The sequence below is a fragment of the Anomaloglossus baeobatrachus genome, chromosome 1, assembly GCF_048569485.1.
Source record: "Anomaloglossus baeobatrachus isolate aAnoBae1 chromosome 1, aAnoBae1.hap1, whole genome shotgun sequence".
In the NCBI taxonomy this organism is placed as follows: domain Eukaryota; kingdom Metazoa; phylum Chordata; class Amphibia; order Anura; family Aromobatidae; genus Anomaloglossus; species Anomaloglossus baeobatrachus.
The window spans coordinates 154,366,131-154,390,023 of NC_134353.1; the positions used below are offsets into that span (position 1 = coordinate 154,366,131).

The 23,893-nt window shown below is 49.6% G+C and overlaps 1 protein-coding gene across 1 annotated transcript in view; it reads right to left on the bottom strand.

Moving 5' to 3' along the window:
- TRAPPC11 (trafficking protein particle complex subunit 11) overlaps positions 1 to 23,893 on the bottom strand; it is a 155,308-nt gene that overhangs the window by 75,438 nt on the left and 55,977 nt on the right. The window contains exons 9-14 of the mRNA XM_075347156.1: positions 19,028 to 19,161; positions 18,776 to 18,923; positions 9,687 to 9,780; positions 1,865 to 1,944; positions 1,708 to 1,786; positions 1,138 to 1,192 (exon numbers count right to left, since the gene is read on the bottom strand). Of these exons, the coding sequence (XP_075203271.1) occupies positions 1,138 to 1,192; positions 1,708 to 1,786; positions 1,865 to 1,944; positions 9,687 to 9,780; positions 18,776 to 18,923; positions 19,028 to 19,161 (590 nt within the window). The remainder of the gene's footprint in view (positions 1 to 1,137; positions 1,193 to 1,707; positions 1,787 to 1,864; positions 1,945 to 9,686; positions 9,781 to 18,775; positions 18,924 to 19,027; positions 19,162 to 23,893) is intronic.

A 23,893-nucleotide genomic window follows, 5' to 3' on the forward strand; every position in this document is an offset into this window, starting at 1 on the left:
CTCCCTCCATTCATTGACTTCATTCTGAAAAACGCATGGCAAAAAACGCACCAAAATACAGCAAGCATACACCTGTCACGCTAGTTCCAGGGAAGTACCACGGACATGGTGAAAGGGAAGGAAATCCCTGTGTCTAGGGAGAGGGAAGATGGTGACCCCTGACTGAACCTATCGCTGGTCCCTGGGGTCCCTCACCACCCTAGATAGGTGCGGAACCTAGATGCCGAGCCGGATACCTGACCCTAGGTATCCCTAGTGCTGGATCCTAAATAGGGAATGGATGGGATGAGCTCTTCATCAACCCCACTAAACACTATAGAAGACACAAGGAGGACACACAGGGAAAAGCATGAACTACTTTTCATGAGAAGACTCGGGTAGAAGTTCAGCAAAGCTTTCAGCATCAATACCACAGAATACAAACCACCTGCTTGCAACCTTGGCTTGAAGAAACTGAAAATATCACCAGCACAGTCTAAAGGAAGGAAGGGGTATTTAAGCACCAAGAGATTATGATGACCAGCAGCTAGGTAGAAGGCGAGCTCCTGCTGGGTCCAAAAGGGGGAGAGATGAATCCAGAAGGAAAGCTACCTATACCAATGAATAATGGCAGCAGGTACAATGGAAAGTCAGGGAGCATTCTGCGCAGCCAGACGCTGTGACCGTGGATGGCCAGAAACCACATCACTGTGACACACCTGTGACAGTACCTCTTTTTTTAATGTGTTTTTCTGCCAGAAGATGCAGTTTTGGGGGCAGAAAATGTTTGCACCAAATAAGAAGTGTCAGATGGAGGCTCCATGGGCTTACATTGTAATTGCTACTTCCGGCTCATACATAAACCCAAGTGTGATCCAGCAAGTTGGAATAAAGGTTACATGACACAGAAGACCGGAGCTGTGCTGGAAACCAGAGAAGATGTCAGTAAGTGAGAATATTAACACACAGACACTACATAAACAGTCACACAGGTTTAACTCCTAGAGATCTGAATGGAAGTGAAGTGCTCCACTTACACATAATTGTGACTATGGCACGATGTAATCACAAATTCCAGGTTTAGAAGACATCATTGTGTGCTGATGATTACTATTATACCCATTACTCTAAAGATCTACTTTAAGGTGTAGCACTTACTTCAGGGCCTTAGTGTAGTCCTTAGCATAATAATATTCTTCGCCCATCTGTACCACTGTTAACAGAAGAAAACAAGAGCTCCTTAATATCATAATATGTACTGAATATACTTAAAAGGGGATGTCTGGTCAGAAGACATTGGGTGTTGTCCGGATCCCCCTACTGATCAGTTGGTATAAGCTCCAGCCTCTATACATTGAATGGTTCTATGCTGTTTAGCTCCAGTCAATGTGTTGCCATCCCGCCACTGTCAGAGCTTATTACAGCTGATCAGTGGGGGTGCAGAGTGTCTTACTTGGCCAATCGGATACCTGTTCAAGGATAGGTTTTCAATATCTTGGGACTGGACAAACCCTTTAAATGTGAATGTTCAGCACTATGTGGCAGATAATTCTCCCACTACATGAACCAGACACTTCTTCCAGCAGTGGTTGGTCATGAATTGATGCACTTTTGATTTATGAAGCATTTATTAGTTTCCACTTGATTTCCCAGCACCTATCTAATAGTATAAAGGTGTTTAGAAGTCAAAATGGATCTCAATTCTTTAACGGCTTGACAGGCACTTACTCAGGTGGCTTTTCATTCTTGGGCATTTGTACTTCTTGAACTGAGCTACGGCATTGCTGAGGAGGCTGATAATAAGTTCCTAATCAAAGCAAGAGACAAAAGTTAAGTAATCGCTTCTAGTCAAACCGAGGAGAAAGAAATCACAGGCGGTGCTCACCGAGTGGACGACTTCTCTCTCTTTTTGCTGCAGTGCAAGTATACCGGCCTTCTCCTTCTCTGGATCAGAAAGATCGAAACCTGGATAACAGACGTAATAGGTATTCATGACATGTAATACTAATGGTGTCCGGTCACAAGACTTCGGCTACTCCAAGTCAGTCATCCTGGAAGATAATGACGGAATCTTCCCATAGACTGCGATACTCCCAACATTCCACATAGTCACATATACCGGGGGCTGCACTAAAGACCCCTGAAAGATCACAGCATTTGCTTGGTTATCCTGAATCTAATCTAACAATGCCATATAGCACTCAGTGAGAAATATGTTTTCAATGGATTTTCTCTAGCCTGTGTAACCACTATGTTGTAGGCTGAGTTTTGGGTGTCGTGTCCTCTACTCACAGGGTGAGGGTTTAAAGTGGCACCATTTAGCTTTTTTATCATTACAATCCATCTAAGAAAAAAGAAGCCATTGTAATACCTAACATTTCTGTATATGCAGACTATTGATTCCCCAGCAGTGAGTCTGCACTTCAGTGCAGTAAACAGAAAGTCAAAGGAGCCCATCACCAACAAAATGTACACTAAACTAGCTGTGTAGTAATATTAACTTAATTCCCTAAATTTGCTCTTTGGGGACTTCCTTCACCTTTGACAGTGTTGACTTGCCCCCAGCGAGTGCTGCTGAACTCCCCGTGTGAACACTGACACTGCCTGGGCTTGGTTGGGTGCACACACAATGTGTGCAGGCACAATCTCTTCCTGAAGCCGCTAGCTCATTATACTGCCTGTAGCGAATGTTATCAAATAGGTCATAGACAATAAGGGATATATGTAGACTGTGAGCCCTCGCGGGCAGGGTCCTCTCTCCTCCTATATCAGTCTGTTTTGTATTGTTAATGATTGTTGTACGTATACCCTCTTTCACTTGTAAAGCGCCATGGAATAAATGGCGCTATAACTATAATAATAAATAATAATAATAATAATAATAATATGTAATTCTTCAAATTCGTCATAATGAGTTATATCAAAATCCCTGTATGGATAATATAATGTGGAATTTACTCCCAAAATTCAACTAAATACTTCGTGCTGAAAACACCTATAGGAGACTTATTCAAGTGTAAAAAACTAATTTTTATTTTTAAGCAAAACATACAATGATTAAAAATTCATTTTCTATAAATTACATGAGGTAGCAGGTGGATTCAATCACATCCACCCACCAAAGAGCTGGCACAGTTTACCCCATCACTACTCCATATAGCTCAGTAACATCAGAAGTTGAATAACAATTTTATCTTAATGGAGGTGCACTACAGGATCATATATTAAATTCAATTATGCAGTAAATAACATTGTGAACTTACCCATAGTGTATAGGTGGGGAACCTAATAGTGCTGGTTCAAAAGGTGGGTGAGAAAAAAGAGAATTTTGTTTACTTACCGTAAATTCTTTTTCTTATAGTTCCGTATTGGGAGACCCAGACATCGGGTGTATAGCTTCTGCCTCCGGAGGACAAACAAAGTACTACACTAAAAAGTGTAGCTCCTCCCTCTGAGCATATACACCCCCTGATTAACCAGATCTAGCCAGTTTAGTGCAAAAGCTGAAGGAGAACAGCCACCCACAAGTAAAGACAGAGCAAGAACCGGAACAACCGGAGCCTCTGTCTACAACAACAGCCGGTGATAACACGTGGAACAAGAACTGCCAACAGGCAACCGGGAGGGTGCTGGGTCTCCCAATACGGAACTATAAGAAAAAGAATTTACGGTAAGTAAACAAAATTCTCTTTTTCTTTATCGTTCCTATGGGAGACCCAGACATTGGGACGTCTCAAAGCAGTCCATGGGTGGGAATAAACAGAAACTGAGAAGTAGGCAAAGCCTAACTTCACAAATGGGCGACAGCCGCCTGAAGGATGCGTCTGCCCAAGCTCGCATCTGCCGAAGCATGAGCATGCACTTGGTAGTGCTTTGAAAAGGAATGCAGGCTAGTCCAAGTGGCGGCCTGACAGACCTGCTGAGCCGTAGCCTGGTGCCTGAAAGCCCAAGAGGCACCGACAGCTCTGGTCGAGTGTGCCTTGATCCCCGGCGGGGGAGGCACCTGAGTACACTGGTAGGCATCGGATATGGCCGACCTAATCCAGCGAGCTAAGGTCGGCTTAGAAGCCGAGAGGCCCTTACGCCGACCTGTGGTTAGCATAAAAAGAGAGGTGCACCGCCTAAGAACAGCGGTGCGAGACACATAGATCCGGAGCGCCCGCACCAGATCCAGAGTATGCAACGCTTTTTCAAAGCGATGAACAGGAGCTGGACAAAAGGAAGGCAGGGAAATGTCCTGGTTAAGGTGGAAAGGAGAAACCACCTTAGGGAGAAAATCCGGAGTCGGACGGAGAACCACCTTGTCTTGATGAAAAACCAAAAAAGGTGACTCCGAAGAGAGCGCAGCCAAATCAGAGACTCTCCTGAGAGAAGTTATGGTCACAAGAAAGACCACTTTCTGTGAAAGACGAGACAAAGAAACCTCCCTAAGAGGCTCAAAGGGGGGTTTCTGCAAGGCCATGAGGACCAGATTGAGGTCCCAGGGATCCAAGGGCCGCCGGTAAGGCGGAATGATGTGAGACGCGCCCTGCATAAAGGTGCGCACCTGAGCCAGCCGGGCGATACGCCGCTGGAACAGCACTGACAGAGCCGAGACTTGTCCCTTGAGGGAATTGAGGGATAGTCCTAGCTGCAGACCGGACTGTAGAAAGGACAGAAGGGTCGGCACGGAAAAAGGCCAAGGAGCATGGCCGGAAGAGCGACACCAGGACAGGAAAATTCTCCAAGTCCTGTGATAGATTTTTGCCGAGGAAGACTTCCGAGCCCGAGTCATAGTGGAGATGACTTCAGGAGGAATACCAGAAGCCGTCAAGATCCAGGACTCAAGAGCCACGCCGTCAATCTGAGAGCCGCAGAATTCTGGCGGAAAAACGGACCTTGTGAGAGAAGGTCTGGACGGTCCGGAAGACGCCACGGCACCTCTACGGACAGATGGAGCAGGTCTGGGTACCAAGCTCGCCTGGGCCAGTCCGGTGCAATGAGGATGACCCGACGGCCCTCCATTCTGATCTTGCGCAGAACTCTGGGCAAGAGAGCTAGAGGGGGAAACACGTAGGACAGACGAAACTGGGACCAATCTTGAACCAGAGCGTCCGCTGCAAGGGCCTGGGGATCGTGGGAGCGAGCCACGTAAACGGGAACCTTGTTGTTGTGCCGGGATGCCATTAGATCCACTTCCGGAGTGCCCCACTTGCAGCAGATTGACTGAAACACTGCCGGATGCAGGGACCACTCGCCACTGTCCACGGTTTGACGGCTGAGATAATCTGCTTCCCAGTTTTCCACGCCTGGGATGTGGACTGCGGATATGGTGGACTTGGAGTCCTCCGTCCATTGAAGGATGCGTTGAACCTCCAACATTGCCAGGCGGCTGCGTGTCCCGCCTTGGTGATTGATGTAGGCAACCGCTGTCGCGTTGTCTGACTGGACTCGGATGTGCTTGCCCGCCAAAAGGTGGTGAAAGGCTAGGAGAGCCAGAAGCACAGCTCTGGTTTCCAGCACATTGATCGAGAGGGCTGACTCGGACGGAGTCCAAGTGCCCTGTGCTCGGTGGTGGAGACATACCGCTCCCCAGCCGGATAGACTAGCATCCGTGGTGAGGATCACCCAGGACGGGGCCAGAAAGGAGCGTCCCTGAGACAGAGACAGGGGCCGAAGCCACCACTGAAGGGAGCCCCTGGTCTGAGGCGACAGAGCCACTAGCCTGTGCAAGGATGAAGTCCGCTTGTCCCAACAGCGGAGAATGTCCAGCTGCAGAGGACACAGATGGAACTGGGCAAAGGGAACAGCCTCCATTGACGCCACCATCAGACCCAGCACCCGCATCAGGTGCCTGATGGAATGACGGCGGGGTCTCAGCAGAGAGCGCACCGCCAGATGGAGGGACTGCTGTTTGACTAAGGGCAGCTTCACAAGTGCCGGCAGAGTCTCGAACTGCATCCCTAGGTACGTGAGCCTCTGGGTCGGAGTCAGAGTGGATTTGTGCAGATTGACAAGCCACCCGAATTGGGCTAGAGTGGAGAGAGTGAGCGAGACACTCCGCTGACAGTCTGCGCTGGATGAAACCTTGACTAGAAGGTCGTCCAGGTAAGGAATCACTGCCACCCCCTGGAGGTGCAGAACCGCAACCACTGCTGCCATGACCTTGGTGAATACTCGAGGGGCCGTGGCTAACCCGAAGGGGAGAGCCACGAATTGGAAATGTTCCTCTCCGATTGCAAAACGTAGCCAACGCTGGTGTGAAACTGCAATTGGCACATGCAGATAGGCATCTCTGATGTCGATGGATGCCAGGAAATCTCCTTGGGTCATTGAGGCAATAACTGATCGCAGAGACTCCATGCGAAAATGCCGCACCTGAACATGCTTGTTGAGAAGCTTGAGATCCAGGATGGGCCGGAAGGAACCGTCCTTTTTGGGGACTAGGAAGAGATTTGAGTAGAAACCTCTGAACCGTTCCCGGGCGGGAACCGGTACAATTACTCCGTTGGCCTGCAAGGATGCCACGGCCTGAGAGAAGGCGGCGGCCTTGGAGCAGGGGGGAGTGGACAGAAAAAAATCTGTTTGGCGGGCTGGAAGAGAATTCTATCCTGTAGCCGTGGGAGATGATATCCCGCACCCACTGATCGGAGACGTGTTGAAACCACACGTCGCCAAAGTGGGAGAGCCTGCCACCGACTAAGGACGTTGCTGGCGCGGCCAGATAGTCAAGAGGAGGCTGCCTTAGTGGCAGCAGCTCCTGCGGTCTTTTGTGGACGCGCCTTTGTGCGCCAGTTGGGTTTTTGGTCCTTGGCTGAGTTAGTGGACGAGGCCGAGGGCTTAGAGGATGACCAGTTGGAGGAACGAAAGGAACAAAACCTCGACTGGTTCCTACACTGGGCAGGTTTCCTGGTTTTAGTTTGTGGCATGGAAGTACTCTTCCCGCCAGTAGCTTCCTTAATAATTTCATCCAGTTGTTCACCGAATAGCCTGGATCCAGCAAAAGGGAGCCCAGCAAGGTACTTCTTTGAAGAAGCATCTGCCTTCCACTCTCGAAGCCACAAGATCCTGCGGATAGCGAGGGAATTAGCCGAAGCCACCGCGGTGCGGTGAGAAGCCTCCAGCATGGCAGACATGGCATAGGATGAAAAAGCGGAAGCTTGGGAAGTTAAGGCAACCATTTCGGGCATAGATTCCCTGGTGAGGGAATGCATCTCCTCTAGAGAAGCAGAGATGGCCTTGAGAGCCCACAATGCTGCAAAAGATGGGAAGAACGAGGCCCCAGCCGCCTCATATACAGATTTGGCCAGAAGGTCAACCTGGCAGTCAGTGGAATCAGTAAGAGAGGTGCCATCAGCCACTGATAACGGTCCGGGCTGAGATTCTAGACACCGGAGGGTCTACCTTTGGTGAATGAGCCCACTCCTTGACCACCTCAGGTGGAAAGGGAAAACGGTCATCAGAACCACGCTTAGGGAAGCGTTTGTCAGAGCAGGCCCTGGGCTTGGTCACAGCGGCCTGAAAACTGAAGTGGTTAAAGAACACACTCTTTGTCCTCTTAGGTGAGGTAAACTGGTGCTTTTCTGCCAGAGAGGGTTGTTCCTCTGATACTGGCGGATTGAGGTCCAGTACAGAATTAATGGACGCAATCAAATCACCAACATCTGCGTCACATTCGGACAGATCAATGGGGCACATGGAGATAGCGTCCGAGCCCCCAGTAAAGGCATCCTACTCGTCCTGCGAGTCAGCTTGTGAATCAGAGCCGCGGGACGAGGAAGGAGAGGGGACCCTGCGTCTTTTAGGAGGACGGGGTCTGGGACCAGATGAAGAATCCTCTGTGAGCTCTGCTGAGCGAGCCCTAGCAGCAGAGGCGCCCTGAGAAGGGGGCTAATGCATGCTCAGCAGAGTCCGGGACAGCTGTCCCATGGAGTCGGCAAAAGGCTGGGAGATTGACCTAGAGAAGGATTCTACCCAAGCCGGGGGTTCAGCCACCGGAGCCGAAGCAGCCGGAGGGACCACTGGGGGTGAGACTCCAGGCTGAGGCACCGCCATGTTAGAGCAGGCATCACAATGTGGATAGGTGCTCGGTTCAGGCAGTACGAGCTTACATGCAGTGCATATTGAGTACAGCCTTGCAGCCTTGCTCCTCGTGTGAGACATGCTGCTGAAGTGGGGGCTCTGAGCCAGAATGACCCCCAGAGAGTATATAAGAAGGTCCACAACCGGAGGTTGTGGCTTACCAGACCGTTTGTGTGCCCTCCAGATCCCACAGCCCGGACCCCCAAGCAGCTTAGCAGGGATGCTGCAGCCAGCGCTGATCCAGAGAAAAACGGAGAAAATGGCGCCGGAGCGAGGAGAGGGGGCGGGGCCTGCTCTGAGCGGGATCTGGAGGGCCAAGGAGATTTACAGGGGAGGGGACATGTACTCAGAGAGGAGTGTCCCTCCCCTGTACCGAACGGCCGCTGACCGGAGCCGCACTGTCCCTCTGCATGATTGACATGTTAGGGCAGTGAAATCGAAAGTAGGCCTCTGGCGAAGCCGGGGCCTAAATTTAAGCGATGCGGCCAGGGCGCAGGCACCATCGGCGCGGTTCTCAGGCGACAGCCAGAGAACCGGCCGGAAATGTCACAAAAGTTACACAGCACACTCTCCCACCATAATAAAGTACCGGGACCCCCCAATAATAAACGTCTCAGATACTTAGCTTGCTGAGACGCAGGGTTCCAAGTCCCTGGGGATGAGTGCTCCGTCCAGCAGGATCCTGAAGGGCTGCGGATGGAGACCGGTCTCCTGCAAAGCAAGGAGAACCGTGCTGGCTCCCACTTCAAGCCAGAGCCCGAGGGATGGTGAAGGAGCGCGGCATGTAAGGCTCCAGTCTTGTAAATCAACCTTAACAGCACCGCCGACACAGTGGGGTGAAAAGGGACATGCCGGGAGTCCAGGCTTGGACCCGCTTTTCTTCAAAAACTTTCCAAAAATGAAAAATCAGATGAGAATGCATATGTGGATGTGTGCCTCCTGAACACAAAGCAATGAACTGGCTAGATCTGGTTAACCAGGGGGTGTATATGCTCAGAGGGAGGAGCTACACATTTTAGTGTAGTACTTTGTGTGTCCTCCGGAGGCAGAAGCTATACACCCAATGTCTGGGTCTCCCATAGGAACGATAAAGAAATGACCTTTATCCCGGACGCGCATGTGGCGTATGCTTCATCAGCGGGGTGCAGGCGAGTGGAAGTAGACATAGAAAGAACCCGGAGAAAAAAAAAAATACGCACAGCTACACTATACACCCAACTGCACTAACAATGCGTGCATGTGGCTGGGAACATACAGTGTCCATACAAAGAAATGTGGCTGTGTTCAGGCAGCGCTCACGCCAGCAAGCACTGTCAACTAATTTAATATTCATTTTTGGGGGTGACAGACTCCCTTTAAAATCTAAGGGCCCAATTTATTAATATCAGTGTGGTATGAACCAGTCTTAATGAAGGGGGGCAGTGATGCAAGATCTGACCGATTCATTAAGAGGCGCATGCCACTTAATGAACTGAGTGCATCTTACAAGTGCCAGGATGTATTCTCTCCATTCACAGACCAGTATATTTCTACAGCAAGTTCTGCCACTAAAGTTGCATAACTTTCATGAATCAGATGGGTGGACATCGCCACACCTCATCTCGCCAATGCTCAAGCCTTTTTCTTTTAATGCAAAGCGGACTTACTTAATATTCCTTGTCTCCATGCTCTCTGTCCATAGAAGTCCAATACACCATTAGGGGTCTCCAGAGGATCGGGACTGGGATATACTACAGAAGGCTAAACAGACAATATATGGAAAGAATGTAAAACACACATCAACAATATAAAATAATAGCAAAAGAAAGACAACCCCCCCCCCAAACCCCAAACCTTTAAAGAGGAATTTTTGACCTCTTTGATCTTTTTGCACTGTTAATATGGGAATACAGGTCATAGAATGCTGAAAAAATTATCTTTTATCACTTTATGTAAATGAGCTCTTCCAGGCTATGGGGCGGATGCTGCCTGGAAGAAAACTGCACCTTCAGAGCTTATTATAAATAAAAGAGGCATTACTAGTGTGAGATAAGTATTCAAAATGGAGTAGAAAAGGGGTTAACGCCGCGCATCAGCCAAAATGAAAATGTGGAGATGTTGATGATAATAAACTATCTTTTTATTCCATAGAGAGGGGAGCCAGCACGATCTGAAAATGGCATGCATCATATAAAAAGTGCAAATTCACAGATTTATTCCAACTGTACTGTAATATAAATGAGATTTTTAGCAAATAATTGATCAATTTTTTGAGCCACCCCTGCCAACGTCAAGGCAAATCTCAATAGGGGGGTCCTACTCTATATTCTGTATTTCATGTGCCATGCGGCCTCCTAGATAAAGTTAAAAGCAGAACCATAATGGAGCACACATACCTGTAACCTGTATATAGCCGCTTCTATGTTGCAAAAGAGGCAATTGTGGATAGAGGCCAGCCCAGGTCCCAGCATGTGGAGCAAGCTCTACACATACCAGGACTATATCAGAACTGACCCTCCCAGTGCCAGACAGCAACCATTGATAAAGGCGGACCAGATCCAAGAATGGTGCTTAATTAGCATTGCCTGTGGAAAGGGTGAGGCAACTGAATGTGTACAGCTACCAACAGGAGGAATATATTGCAAACCAAGATCAGGCGTGCATAGCATGGTGGTGACCAGCCACCAGACATTTGTAGCATAACTACAACCAAACAGAGAGAGAGGGGAGCCAGCACGATCTGAAAATGGCATGCATCATATAAAAAGTGCATGAACAGTACATCACTTCTGGTCCTGAGGAAGAGGTTTTCACCTCAAAACGCGTAGACCTATGGAATAAAAAATAGTTTATCATCATTAACATCTCCACATCTTCATTTTGGCTGATGCGCGGCATTAACCCCTTCTCTACTCCATTTTGAATGTTCATCCACGTGGGGCTGCAGCAGACGCCAGTATCTCATGCGCACTAGTGGTTGTGACTTTCCCAACCTAATTCGGTGAGTGTATATTCCTATATACACCGTACCTATCCATCTGGTATTACACTATTAGCGCTCATTTTCAGATTTGCTAGTGTGAGAGATAGGTAACTGACACAGAACAGGAGAAGAAGGGAATTTTGTTTACTTACCGTAAATTCCTTTTCTTCTAGCTCTAATTGGGAGACCCAGACAATTGACAATTGGGTGTATAGGCTATGCCTCCGGAGGCCGCACAAAGTACTACACTTAAAAGTGTTAGGCCCCTCCCCTTCTGCCTATACACCCCCCGTGCTCCCACGGGCTCCTCAGTTTTGGTGCAAAAGCAAGAAGGAGGAAAAATAATTATAAACTGGTTTAAAGTAACTTCAATCCGAAGGAAACTCGGAGAACTGAAACCATTCAACATGAACAACATGTGTACACAAAAAAACAGGGGCGGGTGCTGGGTCTCCCAATTAGAGCTAGAAGAAAAGGAATTTACGGTAAGTAAACAAAATTCCCTTCTTCTTTTTCGCTCTATTGGGAGACCCAGACAATTGGGACGTCCAAAAGCAGTCCCTGGGTGGGTAAAATAATACCTCGTAAGAGAGCCGTAAAACGGCCCTTTACTACAGGTGGGCAACCGCCGCCTGAAGGACTCGTCTACCTAGGCTGGCATCCGCCGCAGCATAGGTATGCACCTGATAGTGCTTCGTGAAAGTGTGCAGGCTCGACCAGGTAGCCGCCTGACACACCTGTTGAGCCGTAGCCTGGTGCCTCAAAGCCCAGGACGCTCCCACGGCTCTGGTAGAATGGGCCTTCAGCCCTGAGGGAACCGGAAGCCCAGCCGAACGGTAAGCTTCGATAATTGGCTCCTTGATCCACCGAGCCAGGGTTGATTTGGAAGCCTGTGACCCTTTACGCTGGCCAGCGACAAGGACAAAGAGTGCATCCGAGCGGCGCAGGGGCGCCGTACGAGAAATGTAGAGTCTGAGTGCTCTCACCAGATCTAACGAGTGCAAATCCTTTTCACATTGGTGAACTGGATGAGGATAAAAAGAAGGTAAGGAAATATCCTGATTGAGATGAAAGGGGGATACCACCTTAGGGAGAAATTCCGGAACCGGACGTAGAACCACCTTGTCCTGGTGAAAAACCAGAAAAGGGGCTTTGCACGACAACGCTGCTAGCTCAGACACTCTCCGAAGAGAAGTGACTGCTACTAGAAAAACCACTTTCTGCGAAAGTCGTGAGAGGGAGATATCTCTCATTGGCTCGAATGGTGGTTTCTGAAGAACCATCAGCACCCTGTTTAGATCCCAGGGTTCTAACGGCCGCTTGTAAGGTGGAACGATGTGACAAACTCCCTGCAGGAACGTGCGTACCTGTGGAAGTCTAGCTAGGCGCTTCTGGAAAAACACAGAGAGCGCTGAAACTTGTCCCTTAAGGGAACCGAGCGACAAACCCTTTTCCAGTCCAGATTGAAGGAAGGACAGAAAAGTAGGTAATGCAAATGGCCAGGGAGAAAAACCCTGAGCAGAGCACCACGACAGGAAAATTTTCCACGTCCTGTGATAGATCTTGGCGGACGTTGGTTTCCTAGCCTGTCTCATAGTGGCAATGACTTCTTGAGACAACCCTGAGGACGCTAAGAGCCAGGACTCAATGGCCACACAGTCAGGTTGAGGGCCGCAGAATTCAGATGGAAAAACGGCCCTTGAGACAGCAAGTCTGGTCGGTCTGGTAGTGCCCACGGTTGGCCGACCGTGAGATGCCACAGATCTGGGTACCACGACCTCCTTGGCCAGTCTGGAGCGACGAGGATGGCGCGGCGGCAGTCGGCCCTGATCTTGCGTAACACTCTGGGCAACAGTGCCAGCGGAGGAAACACATAAGGGAGCTGAAACTGCGACCAATCCTGAACTAAGGCGTCTGCCGCCAGAGCTCTGGGATCTTGAGACCGTGTCATGAACATTGGTACCTTGTTGTTGTGCCGGGACGCCATGAGGTCGACGTCCGGCACCCCCCAGCGGCAACAGATCTCCTGAAACACGTCCGGGTGAAGGGACCATTCCCCTGCGTCCATGCCCTGGCGACTGAGATAATCTGCTTCCCAGTTTTCCACGCCTGGGATGTGAACTGCGGATATGGTGGAGGCCGTGGCTTCCACCCACATCAAAATCCGCCGGACTTCCTGGAAGGCTTGTCGACTGCGTGTGCCGCCTTGGTGGTTGATGTATGCCACCGCTGTGGAATTGTCCGACTGAATTCGGATCTGCTTGCCTTCCAGCCACTGCTGGAACGCTTTCAGGGCAAGATACACTGCCCGAATTTCCAGAACATTGATCTGAAGCGAGGACTCTTGCCGGGTCCACGTACCCTGAGTCCTGTGGTGGAGAAAAACCGCTCCCCACCCTGACAGACTTGCGTCCGTCGTGACTACTTCCCAGGATGGGGGTAGGAAGGATTTCCCCTTCGATAATGAAGTGGGAAGAAGCCACCACCGAAGGGAAGCTTTGGTCGCCTGAGAGAGGGAGACTGTCCTGTCGAGGGACGTCGGCTTCCTGTCCCATTTGCGTAGGATGTCCCATTGAAGGGGACGCATGTGAAACTGCGCGAAAGGGACTGCTTCCATTGCTGCCACCATCTTCCCCAGGAAGTGCATGAGGCGCCTCAAGGGGTGTGACTGGCCTTGAAGGAGAGATTGTACCCCTGTCTGTAGTGACGGCTGCTTGATCAGCGGAAGCTTCACTATCGCTGAGAGGGTATGAAACTCCATGCCAAGGTATGTGAGCGATTGGGCCGGTGTCAGATTTGACTTTGGAAAATTGATGATCCACCCGAAACTCTGGAGAGTCTCCAGGGTAGCGTCGAGGCTGTGTTGGCATGCCTCTTGAGAGGGTGCCTTGATCAACAGATCGTCCAAGTACGGGATCACCGAGTGACCCTGAGAATGGAGGACCGCTACTACAGTAGCCATAACCTTGGTGAAAACCCGTGGGGCTGTTGCCAGGCCGAATGGCAGTGCCACGAACTGCAGGTGTTCGTTTCCTATGGCGAAGCGCAAGAAGCGCTGGTGCTCTGGGGCAATCGGAACGTGGAGATAAGCATCTTTGATATCGATCGATGCAAGGAAATCTCCTTGGGACATTGAGGCGATGACGGAGCGAAGGGATTCCATCCGGAACCGCCTGGTCTTTACGTGTTTGTTGAGAAGTTTCAGGTCTAGGACAGGACGGAAAGACCCGTCCTTCTTTGGGACCACAAACAAGTTGGAGTAAAAACCGTGGCCCTGTTGATGAAGAGGAACAGGGACCACCACTCCTTCTGCCTTCAGAGTGCCCAGCGCCTGCAGAAGAGCCTCGGCTCTCTCGGGAGGCGGAGAAGACCTGAAGAATCGAGTCGGGGGACGAGAGGTGAACTCTATCTTGTAACCGTGAGACAGAATGTCTCTCACCCAGCGGTCTTTTATTTGTGGCAGCCAGGCGTCGCAAAAGCGGGAGAGCCTGCCACCGACCGAGGATGCTACTAGAGGAGGTCGAAAGTCATGAGGAAGCCGCTTTGTTAGCGGTGCCTCCAATGTTCTTTTTAGGACGTGACTTAGACCGCCATGCATCAGAGTTCCTTTGTTCTTTCTGAGACCTTTTGGACGAGGAGAATTGGGACCTGCCCGCGCCCCGAAAGGACCGAAACCTCGACTGCCCTCTCCTCTGTTGGGGAATGTTCTGTTTGGGCTGGGGTAAGGATGTATCCTTTCCCTTGGATTGTTTGATGATTTCATCCAGACGCTCGCCAAACAGCCTGTCGCCAGAAATTGGCAAACTGGTTAAGCGCTTTTTGGAAGCCGAATCTGCCTTCCATTCCCGTAGCCACAAGGCCCTGCGGAGTACCACCGAATTGGCGGTCGCCACCGCCGTACGGCTCACAGAGTCCAGGACAGCATTAATAGCGTAAGACGCAATTGCCGAGGTCTGGGTGGTAATGGATGCCACTTGTGGCGCGGCCGTGCATGTGGCTGCTTCAATTTGCGCTTGACCTGCTGAGATAGCTTGCAGCGCCCATACGGCTGCGAATGCTGGGGCAAAAGAAGCTCCGATAGCTTCATAGATGGATTTCAACCAGAGCTCCATCTGCCTGTCAGTGGCATCTTTGAGCGAGGCCCCATCTTCCACTGCAAGTATGGACCTAGCCGCCAGTCTGGAGATTGGAGGATCCACTTTGGGACATTGAGTCCAACCTTTAACCACGTCCGGGGGGAAAGGATAACGTGTATCCTTAAGGCGCTTAGAAAAACGCTTATCTGGACAAGCATGGTGATTCTGGATTGCCTCTCTGAAATCAGAGTGGTCTAGAAACATACTCTGTGTCCGCTTGGGAAACCTGAAACGAAATTTCTCCTGCTGAGAAGCTGACTCCTCCGCCGGAGGGGCTGAGGGAGAAATATCCAGCAACTGATGGATGGACGCAATAAGATCGTTTACTATGGCGTCCCCGTCTGGAGTATTAAGATTGAGAGCGCTCTCAGGATCAGAATCCTGATCAGCTGTCTCCGCATCATCAACCAAAGATTCCCCCCGCTGAGACCCTAAACAATATGATGTCGAGGGAAATTCTAAGCGAGCCCGCTTAGTCGATCTGGGGCTGGGGTCTAAGTCAGAACCCTCAGACTGGAATGCAGGAGATACCCCGGGAGGACATTGTTGGTCCAACTGAGGGGGGCCCGGGAACAACGATTCAACAGAGTCCCGTTGCTGAGATACCGGCCTGGACTGCAAGGCTTCTAGTATCTTAGCCATAGTCTCAGAGAGTTTAGCAAACTCAGTCCCCGTCACCTGGACAGTGTCAACAGGTGGCTCCCCCTGGGCCCCTCTTAGCATAGGCTCCGGCTGAAGAAGTGGCACAGGGGTCGAACACTGCACACAATGAGGGTCAGTGGAACCTGCCGGTAGCGAGGTCTTACATGCGGCGCAGGCAGCATAATAAGCCTGTGTTTTGGCACCCCTGCCTTTTGTGGGCGCCATGCTATAGTTTTCCTTGAGTTACACAAAAGGGTATATAGCCAGAATGAACTGTGCTCATACAGTGTAAAGTATATACGATACACAAATAATGCACCAATACACTACAGCACCATGGGGTTCGCACCACAGGTGCTGCTTACCAGCCGCCTAAAGCGGTTGTGAGGCCACCAGAGACCGTGTCTGGGTCTCCCAGGACTTGTCCCTCTTCTGCAGCGTCGGTGGAGCTGACAGGAATGGCTGCGGCGTCCTGACGAGATGAGGGAGCTGTGGGCGTGGCCGAGAAAGAGCGCGAACTGGTGCTCACACCGTGCACAGTGAGGGGGGTGGAGTATGTAAATCATACTCCAGCCCTCAGAGCTGCTCGCTCCGTGCAGCGTCCCGCCCTTCCCCCTGCCTGTCAGGGCTGAGGGCGGGAGAAAAGTAAACTAGGCCACAAGGAAGCCGGGGACTCTAGTAATAAACGCGGCCGCCGTAAAAGCGCGGCCGGCGTGAAAGTCCCCGGCGAACTACAAGTCCCAGCCGCGCCGCAGTGTCCCATGGCAGCGGCGGTTAGTGCGGTAGCCCTTACATATAAACACACTCAGCGACGCTGAGTGTGTAATGGCACATATAGACCCGGTCAGCGCCGCGGTCCCCGGTGCACTAGCACACCCAGCAAAGCTGAGGTGATGCCGTGCGCGGTCCCCACAGGGATACAGAGTACCTCCAAGATGCAGGGCCATGTCCCTGAACGGTATCGGCTCCTATCCATCAGGCTCCACAGGAGTTGTGGATGAAGCACGGTCTCAGTGCCTGGAGACCGATGGGATCCCACTTCGCCCAGAGCCCTAAGGGGGATGGGGAAGGAAAACAGCATGTGGGCTCCAGCCTCCGTACCCGCAATGGGTACCTCAACCTTAACAACACCGCCGACAAGAGTGGGGTGAGAAGGGAGCATGCTGGGGGCCCTATATGGGCCCACTTTTCTTCCATCCGACATAGTCAGCAGCTGCTGCTGACTAATCTGTGGAGCTGTGCTGTGCGTGTCTGACCTCCTTCGCACAAAGCAGAAAACTGAGGAGCCCGTGGGAGCACGGGGGGTGTATAGGCAGAAGGGGAGGGGCCTAACACTTTTAAGTGTAGTACTTTGTGCGGCCTCCGGAGGCATAGCCTATACACCCAATTGTCAATTGTCTGGGTCTCCCAATAGAGCGAAAAAGAAATTACATTTGACTTCTTTCAATCACATTTTTGCAGCTCCCTGAGCTCTGCTTCATTGCAATAATGTTGCAATACTGTTTGCTTGCAAGATGGAGGCTGAAGCTGGGAGGCAACTGCAGAAGTGTCAATTATAACCACACAGCTCTGCAGTGAGAGCAGAGAGCGGCCATCACACTAGTAACGCCCCCTTTATTATTAATAATAATCTCTGAAGGTGGAGTTATCTTCCATGCAGCATCCGCCCCATAGCCTGGAAGAGCTCATTTACATACAGTGGTAAAATATGATATTTCAACAACAAGGCATGTGATATGAAAGGTAAGACTATTGTCAGCATCCTATAACCTGCATGCCCATATTAACAGTTTAAAAAGGTCAAAGTGGTGACAGATTCCCTTTAGGTTTTAAAGAATAAATTAAGATTAAACAAAAACTATAACTAAAAGAAAATATTTCAGAAAATAATGAGCTAAGTACCCAGGACACCAGAGCCAGTATAAATCAGCTACAAATTATCATCATCATCCCTATATTCAGAAAACTAAACTGAACAAAAGCCTTAGGCTAAGTTCACACTTCCGTTGTTTTCAATCCGTCAGGTCCGTCAGCAACGGATCAGTTGTTTTTTAGATGTCAACTGATGCAACTGATGTGTTTTTTCACAGGATTCCTTTCACAGGAATCCTGTGAAAAAACGGATCCGTTGCGTCCGTTACATCTGCTGTGCGTCCGTTTTTTGACGGATCAGTCATGATCCGTTTGTGTTTGGGACAGCCCAGTGGGTGTGCCAAACATGCTGGGCATGCTCAGTAGAGCATGTAGGAATCCAGCGCTGGATTCCGTCGTAAGACGGATTACGACGGAATCCAGCACCATAGACATACATTGCAAGTTTGACGGATGGCAACGGATTCCTGCGCGGTGCGTTGTTTTCGACGGCCCGAAAAACGTTACATTCTGCGTTGCTCCCCGCCCGGCGGTCAGTCAAAAAACGACGGACCGTGACGCAGCGGACGCAACGCAGGGTCATCAGTCGCAATCCGCCACTAATGCAAGTCTATGTGACACAACGGAATCTGCTAAATGGATTCCGTTGTTTACCATAGCAGCGGATTTCGACTGATACATTTTAGCGGAAATGTGAACTTAGCCTTAAAGGGAATCTGTCACCAGATTTTTGCCACCTAATCAGAGAGCAGCATAATGTAGGGGCAGAGATCCTGATTCCAGAGATGTGACACTTTTGGAGCTGCTTAATGTATTTTTGATAAAATCACTGTTTAATCAGCAGTAGATTACCATTAGAAAACTACTTGTCCTGCTGCAGATAGTCCAGCGTAGTATTCATGAGCTCTGTATAACTGCTAGATCTGCAGTAGAGAAAAACACTGATTTTTAACAAAATGACAGCAAACAGCTCAGTAAGTGACATCACTGGAATCAGGGTCTCTGCCCCTATATTATGCTGCTCTCAGATGGGGGAGCAAAAACCTGGTAACACATTCCCTTTAAAAGATACATTTATGATTTAGCAATGACCTATACAAAAGGATAAAATGAACAGACATACATCATGATTGCACAGAAGGCTTGCTAGGTGCTTGCGCTCCTGGGCATAATATGCCGCCTGCTGGTAGTAAAATCCAGGATTCTGGGTTTGAATTGCAGTCAGCCCGAGCTTAATGGCCTCATCAAACAAATCTCCAAATGCCTGAAATCTTTAAAACAAAAATAAAAAATATTATTAACCAAATTTGACATTAGACTTCATAAAATATCCAATCAGCACAAACAGCTAATGCAATCTGTAATAGGTCCGTACTGTTTAGACATCCAGGCCGTGTGCTCGAAGGACAATTCAGCGCTGCCGATCTTCTTCTTACACAGATCTATGTGTTTTCGGAACTGTGCAATGGCGTCCAGTGGAGTGTTGTGCTGGAAACACAAGCGGCAGATCTGCAGCAGCAAAGAGGAGAACGTTACCAGATAGGTCAGAGTATAATAAAGGAATACATCTGTCATCTTACAAGCACATATAGAAAAACACTATGATTGGGGCCAGCAGTCACATGACAGGACACCCCACGACTGCCCGGAGACAGCGCCAACATCGGAAGGAATGGTGCTGCTCTGGGAGGTATGTGGGGGTTTATAATTCTGTCCGGGGCACTTTAGCAGTTAAGAATGGGCTGTCCAGTAGTGAACAACCCCTTTAAAAGTGAAGTAACGGCTCTGAAGAGAATTCCTTTATAGAAAAAAGGCCTCTTTAGAATATGGCGTTATAGAAGTCAAAAAGGCTTTTAGCCAACTTTCTCAGTATCCTTATAGGAAATCTATCAGCAGGTTTTTTTCTATGTAATCTGAAGACAGCTAGAGATGGAGGCTGAGACACATTTCAGAGGAGGATGTGACTGCTGTTTTCATAAAATGATTGTTTTATCACCATGAGATTATCACTGCTAGGGCTACAGCTGAGACCCTCACCGCCTCCTCCTCTGATGAACAGTTCAACCGTCAATATACAAAATACACAGAAAGCTGTGCTGTGGGTGGGGCTACCTTTCTCAGCTCTGCTACATCTAAAATCTCCTATCTCAACTGCTGCATCCAGTAAAAGTGACACATCGCTGAAATCAGGGTCTCTTTTCCTACATTATGCTGCTCTCAGATGAAGTAGCAAAAACCTGCTGACAGATTCCCTTTAATGGCTGTATATCTGCACGGTTATACCCCTTTGGTATTACTGTACTATATTTTAATCACTCCACTTGGTTTTGTGGGGTAGTTTAGTGGTAGAACATAGGGCAGTAATATCCATCTCTTCCACATCCAGTTGTTCTGTCTTTTACAATGAAATCTGCTGCACACAATTCTAAATGCTGAACTAGCTTTGTACAAAGTGTGCATCTAGCAATACTACGAAAATAGGATGATAATCTGAAGATACAAGATAATGAATGATAAAAAGTATCTACTGATTGATATGGATCTTTGATGACTATTTTATGTACTATTCAGGAGCCCTCAGATAAGGCTGATGTTGTATGTGATGTACAGCAGGGTCCAGGAGGTGAGAATTAGGAGGTCAGAAGTTGCCCCTAAAGGTCACGTCTCACTAAGCGACATCGCTAACGACATCGGTGCTGAGTCACATTTTTTGTGACGCAACAGCGATCTTGCTAGCGATGTCGTTGTGTGTGACATCCAGCAACGACCTGGCCCCTGCTGTGAGGTCGCCGGTCGTTGCTGAATGTCCTGGACCATTTTTTGGTCGTTGCTCTCCTGCTGTGAAGCACACATCGCTGCGTTTGACAGCGAGAGAGCAACGATCTGAATGTGCAGTGAGCAGTGAGCCGGCTTCTGCGGACGCTGGTAACCAAGGTACACATCGGGTAACCAAGCAAAGGCTTTGCTTGGTTACCCAATATTTACCTTGGTTACCAGCGTCCGCAGCTTCTAGAAGCCGGCTCCCTGCACACAAAGCCAAGGTACACATCGGGTAACTATAAGCAAAGCGCTTTGCTTAGTAACCCGATGTGTACTATGGTTACCAAGCACAGGGTCGTTTCACGGGTCACTGGTGGCGGATCTCTGTGGAGATCTGCCTGTTTGACAGCTCACCAGCGACCATGTAGCGATGCTCCAGCGATCCCTGCCACGTCAGATCACTGGTGGGATCGCTGGAGCGTCGCTTAGTGTGACGGTACCTTTAGACCTGACATTAGATTTAACAGTGCAAAAAGTTTGCCCGAATTATTGCTTTAACTTCTTTGTTCTACCATTTCACAATTGTATTCACTGCAACGTTTCTTTGTCTACTTCTTAGTTAAGAGGGTTATCCAGTGAAAACAAGGTAGCACCTATACACAGGATGGGTGATAACTTACAGATCATGGGGTCTGACTATTAGATTAAATTAAAAAAACGTAGAAAGAAAAAAAAAGAGAATTTTGTTTACTTACCGTAAATTCTTTTTCTTATAGTTCCGTATTGGGAGACCCAGACCATGGGTGTTTAGCTTCTGCCTCCGGAGGACACACAAAGTACTACACTTAAAAGTGTAGCTCCTCCCTCTGAGCTTATACACCCCCTGGAGAACCAGATCTAGCTAGTTTAGTGCAAAAGCTGAAGGAGAATAGCCACCCACAAGTAAAAACAGAGCAAAAACCGGAACAACCGGAGACTCTGTCCACGACAACAGCCGGTGAAAACACGCGGAACAAGAAATTGCCAACAGGCAACAGGGAGGGAGCTGGGTCTCCCAATACGGAACTATAAGAAAAAGAATTTACGGTAAGTAAACAAAATTCTCTTTTTCTTTAGCGTTCCTATGGGAGACCCAGACCATGGGACGTCTCAAAGCAGTCCATGGGTGGGAAATAAACAGAAAAACTAAGAAGTAGGCAGAACCTAACTTCACAAATGGGCGACAGCCGCCTGAAGGATGCGTCTGCCCAAGCTCGCATCTGCCGAAGCATGAGCATGCACTTGGTAGTGCTTCGAAAAGGTATGCAGGCTAGTCCAAGTGGCAGCCTGACAGACTTGTTGAGCCGTAGCCTGGTGCCTGAAAGCCCAAGAGGCACCGACAGCTCTGGTCGAGTGTGCCTTGATCCCCGGCGGGGGAGGCACCTGAGAACACTGGTAGGCGTCCGAAATGGTCGACCTAATCCAACGGGCTAAGGTCGGCTTAGAAGCAGAGAGGCCCTTGCGCCGACCTGTGGTTAGCACAAAAAGAGAAGTGCACCGCCTAAGAGCAGCGGTGCGAGACAGATAGATCCGGAGAGCACGCACCAGATCCAGGGTATGCAGCGCTTTTTCAAAGCAATGAACAGGAGCCGGACAAAAGGAAGGTAGGGTAATGTCCTGGTTAAGGTGGAAAGGAGAGACCACCTTAGGAAGAAAGTCCGGAGTCGGACGGAGAACCACCTTGTCTTGATGAAAAACCAAAAAAGGTGACTCCGCAGAGAGCGCAACCAAATCGGAGACTCTCCTGAGGGAAGTTATGGCCACTAGAAAGACCACTTTCAGTGAAAGCCGAAACAAAGAAACCTCCCTAAGAGGCTCAAAGGGGGGTTTCTGCAAAACCGTGAGAACCAAATTGAGGTCCCAGGGATCCAAGGGCCGCCGGTAAGGCGGAATGATGTGAGACGCGCCCTGCATGAAGGTGCGGACCTGAGCCAGCCGGGCGAGACATCGCTGGAACAGCACTGACAGAGCTGAGACTTGTCCCTTGAGAGAGTTGAGGGACAGTCCCAGATGCAGACCGGACTGTAGAAAGGACAGAAGGGTCGGCAAGGAAAATGGCGAAGGAGGATGGCCGGAAGAGCGACACCAGGACAGAAAAATTTCCAAGTCCTGTGATAGATCTTGGCGGAGGAAGACTTACGGGCCCGAGTCATAGTGGAGATTACTTCAGGAGGGATACCAGAAGCCGTCAAGATCCAGGACTCAAGAGCCACGCCGTCAATTTGAGAGCCGCAGAATTCAGGCGGAAAAACGGACCTTGTGAGAGAAGGTCTGGACGGTCCGGAAGATGCCACGGCACCTCTACGGACAGATGGAAAAATTTTATAATAGGTACAGTTTGGAATTTTTAGTGCTGGAGTGCACATTTGGTGCTGGCTTTTTGTTTTTTCTTCATTGAATTGGTCGGTGGCTGACCCCCACCATGCTATGCACCCCAATTTGGGATGTATTCCACCTGTCTAGATTTTGGCGGTTGGTGACTGTACACATTCAGTCATCAGGCCTCGTCCACAGGCTTTTTACTTCATGCAGCATTTGCTTGGACCTGTCCCGCCCACAGCCATGACTCATGTCATGAGTCATGGGTACGGGATTGAAATAGACCAGGTGAGTGCTGCTAAGAGCAGTTCTACTATTCATATGTGAGGCCGTATGGCACATTTTATAAAAATATTTTAGTGTAGGACTGCCTCAAATGAGATTTGCCGTGACGTGGCGAGGTAGCTCAAGAAATTGCAATTTTTTGCCAAAAATATCAATTTTATAATAAGTACAGTTTGGAATTTTTAGTACTGGAGTGCACATTTGGTGCTGGCTCTTTGTTTTTTCTACGGTCCGGAAGATGCCACGGCACCTCTACGGACAGAAGGAGCAGGTCTGGGTACCAAGTTCGCCTGGGCCAGTCCGGAGCAATGAGAATGACTCGACGGCCCTCCATTCTGATCTTGCGCAGGACTCTGGGCAAGAGAGCTAGAGGGGGAAACACGTAGGACAGACGAAACTGGGACCAGTCTTGGACCAGAGCGTCCGCGGCGAATGCCTGAGGATCGTGGGAGCGAGCCACGTAAACGGGAACTTTGTTGTTGTGACGGGATGCCATTAGGTCCACGTCCGGAGTGCCCCATTTGCGGCAGATTGACTGAAACACTGCCGGGTGCAGGGACCACTCGCCACTGTCCACGGTTTGACGGCTGAGATAATTTGCCTCCCAGTTTTCCACGCCTGGGATGTGGACTGCGGATATAGTGGACTTGGAGTCCTCCGCCCATTGAAGGATGCGTTGTACCTCCAACATTGCCAGGCGGCTGCGTGTCCCGCCTTGGTGATTGATGTAGGCAACCGCTGTCGCGTTGTCCGACTGGACTCGGATGTGCCTGCCCGCCAGCAGATGGTGAAAAGCTAGGAGAGCCAGAAGCACGGCTCTGGTTTCCAGCACATTGAT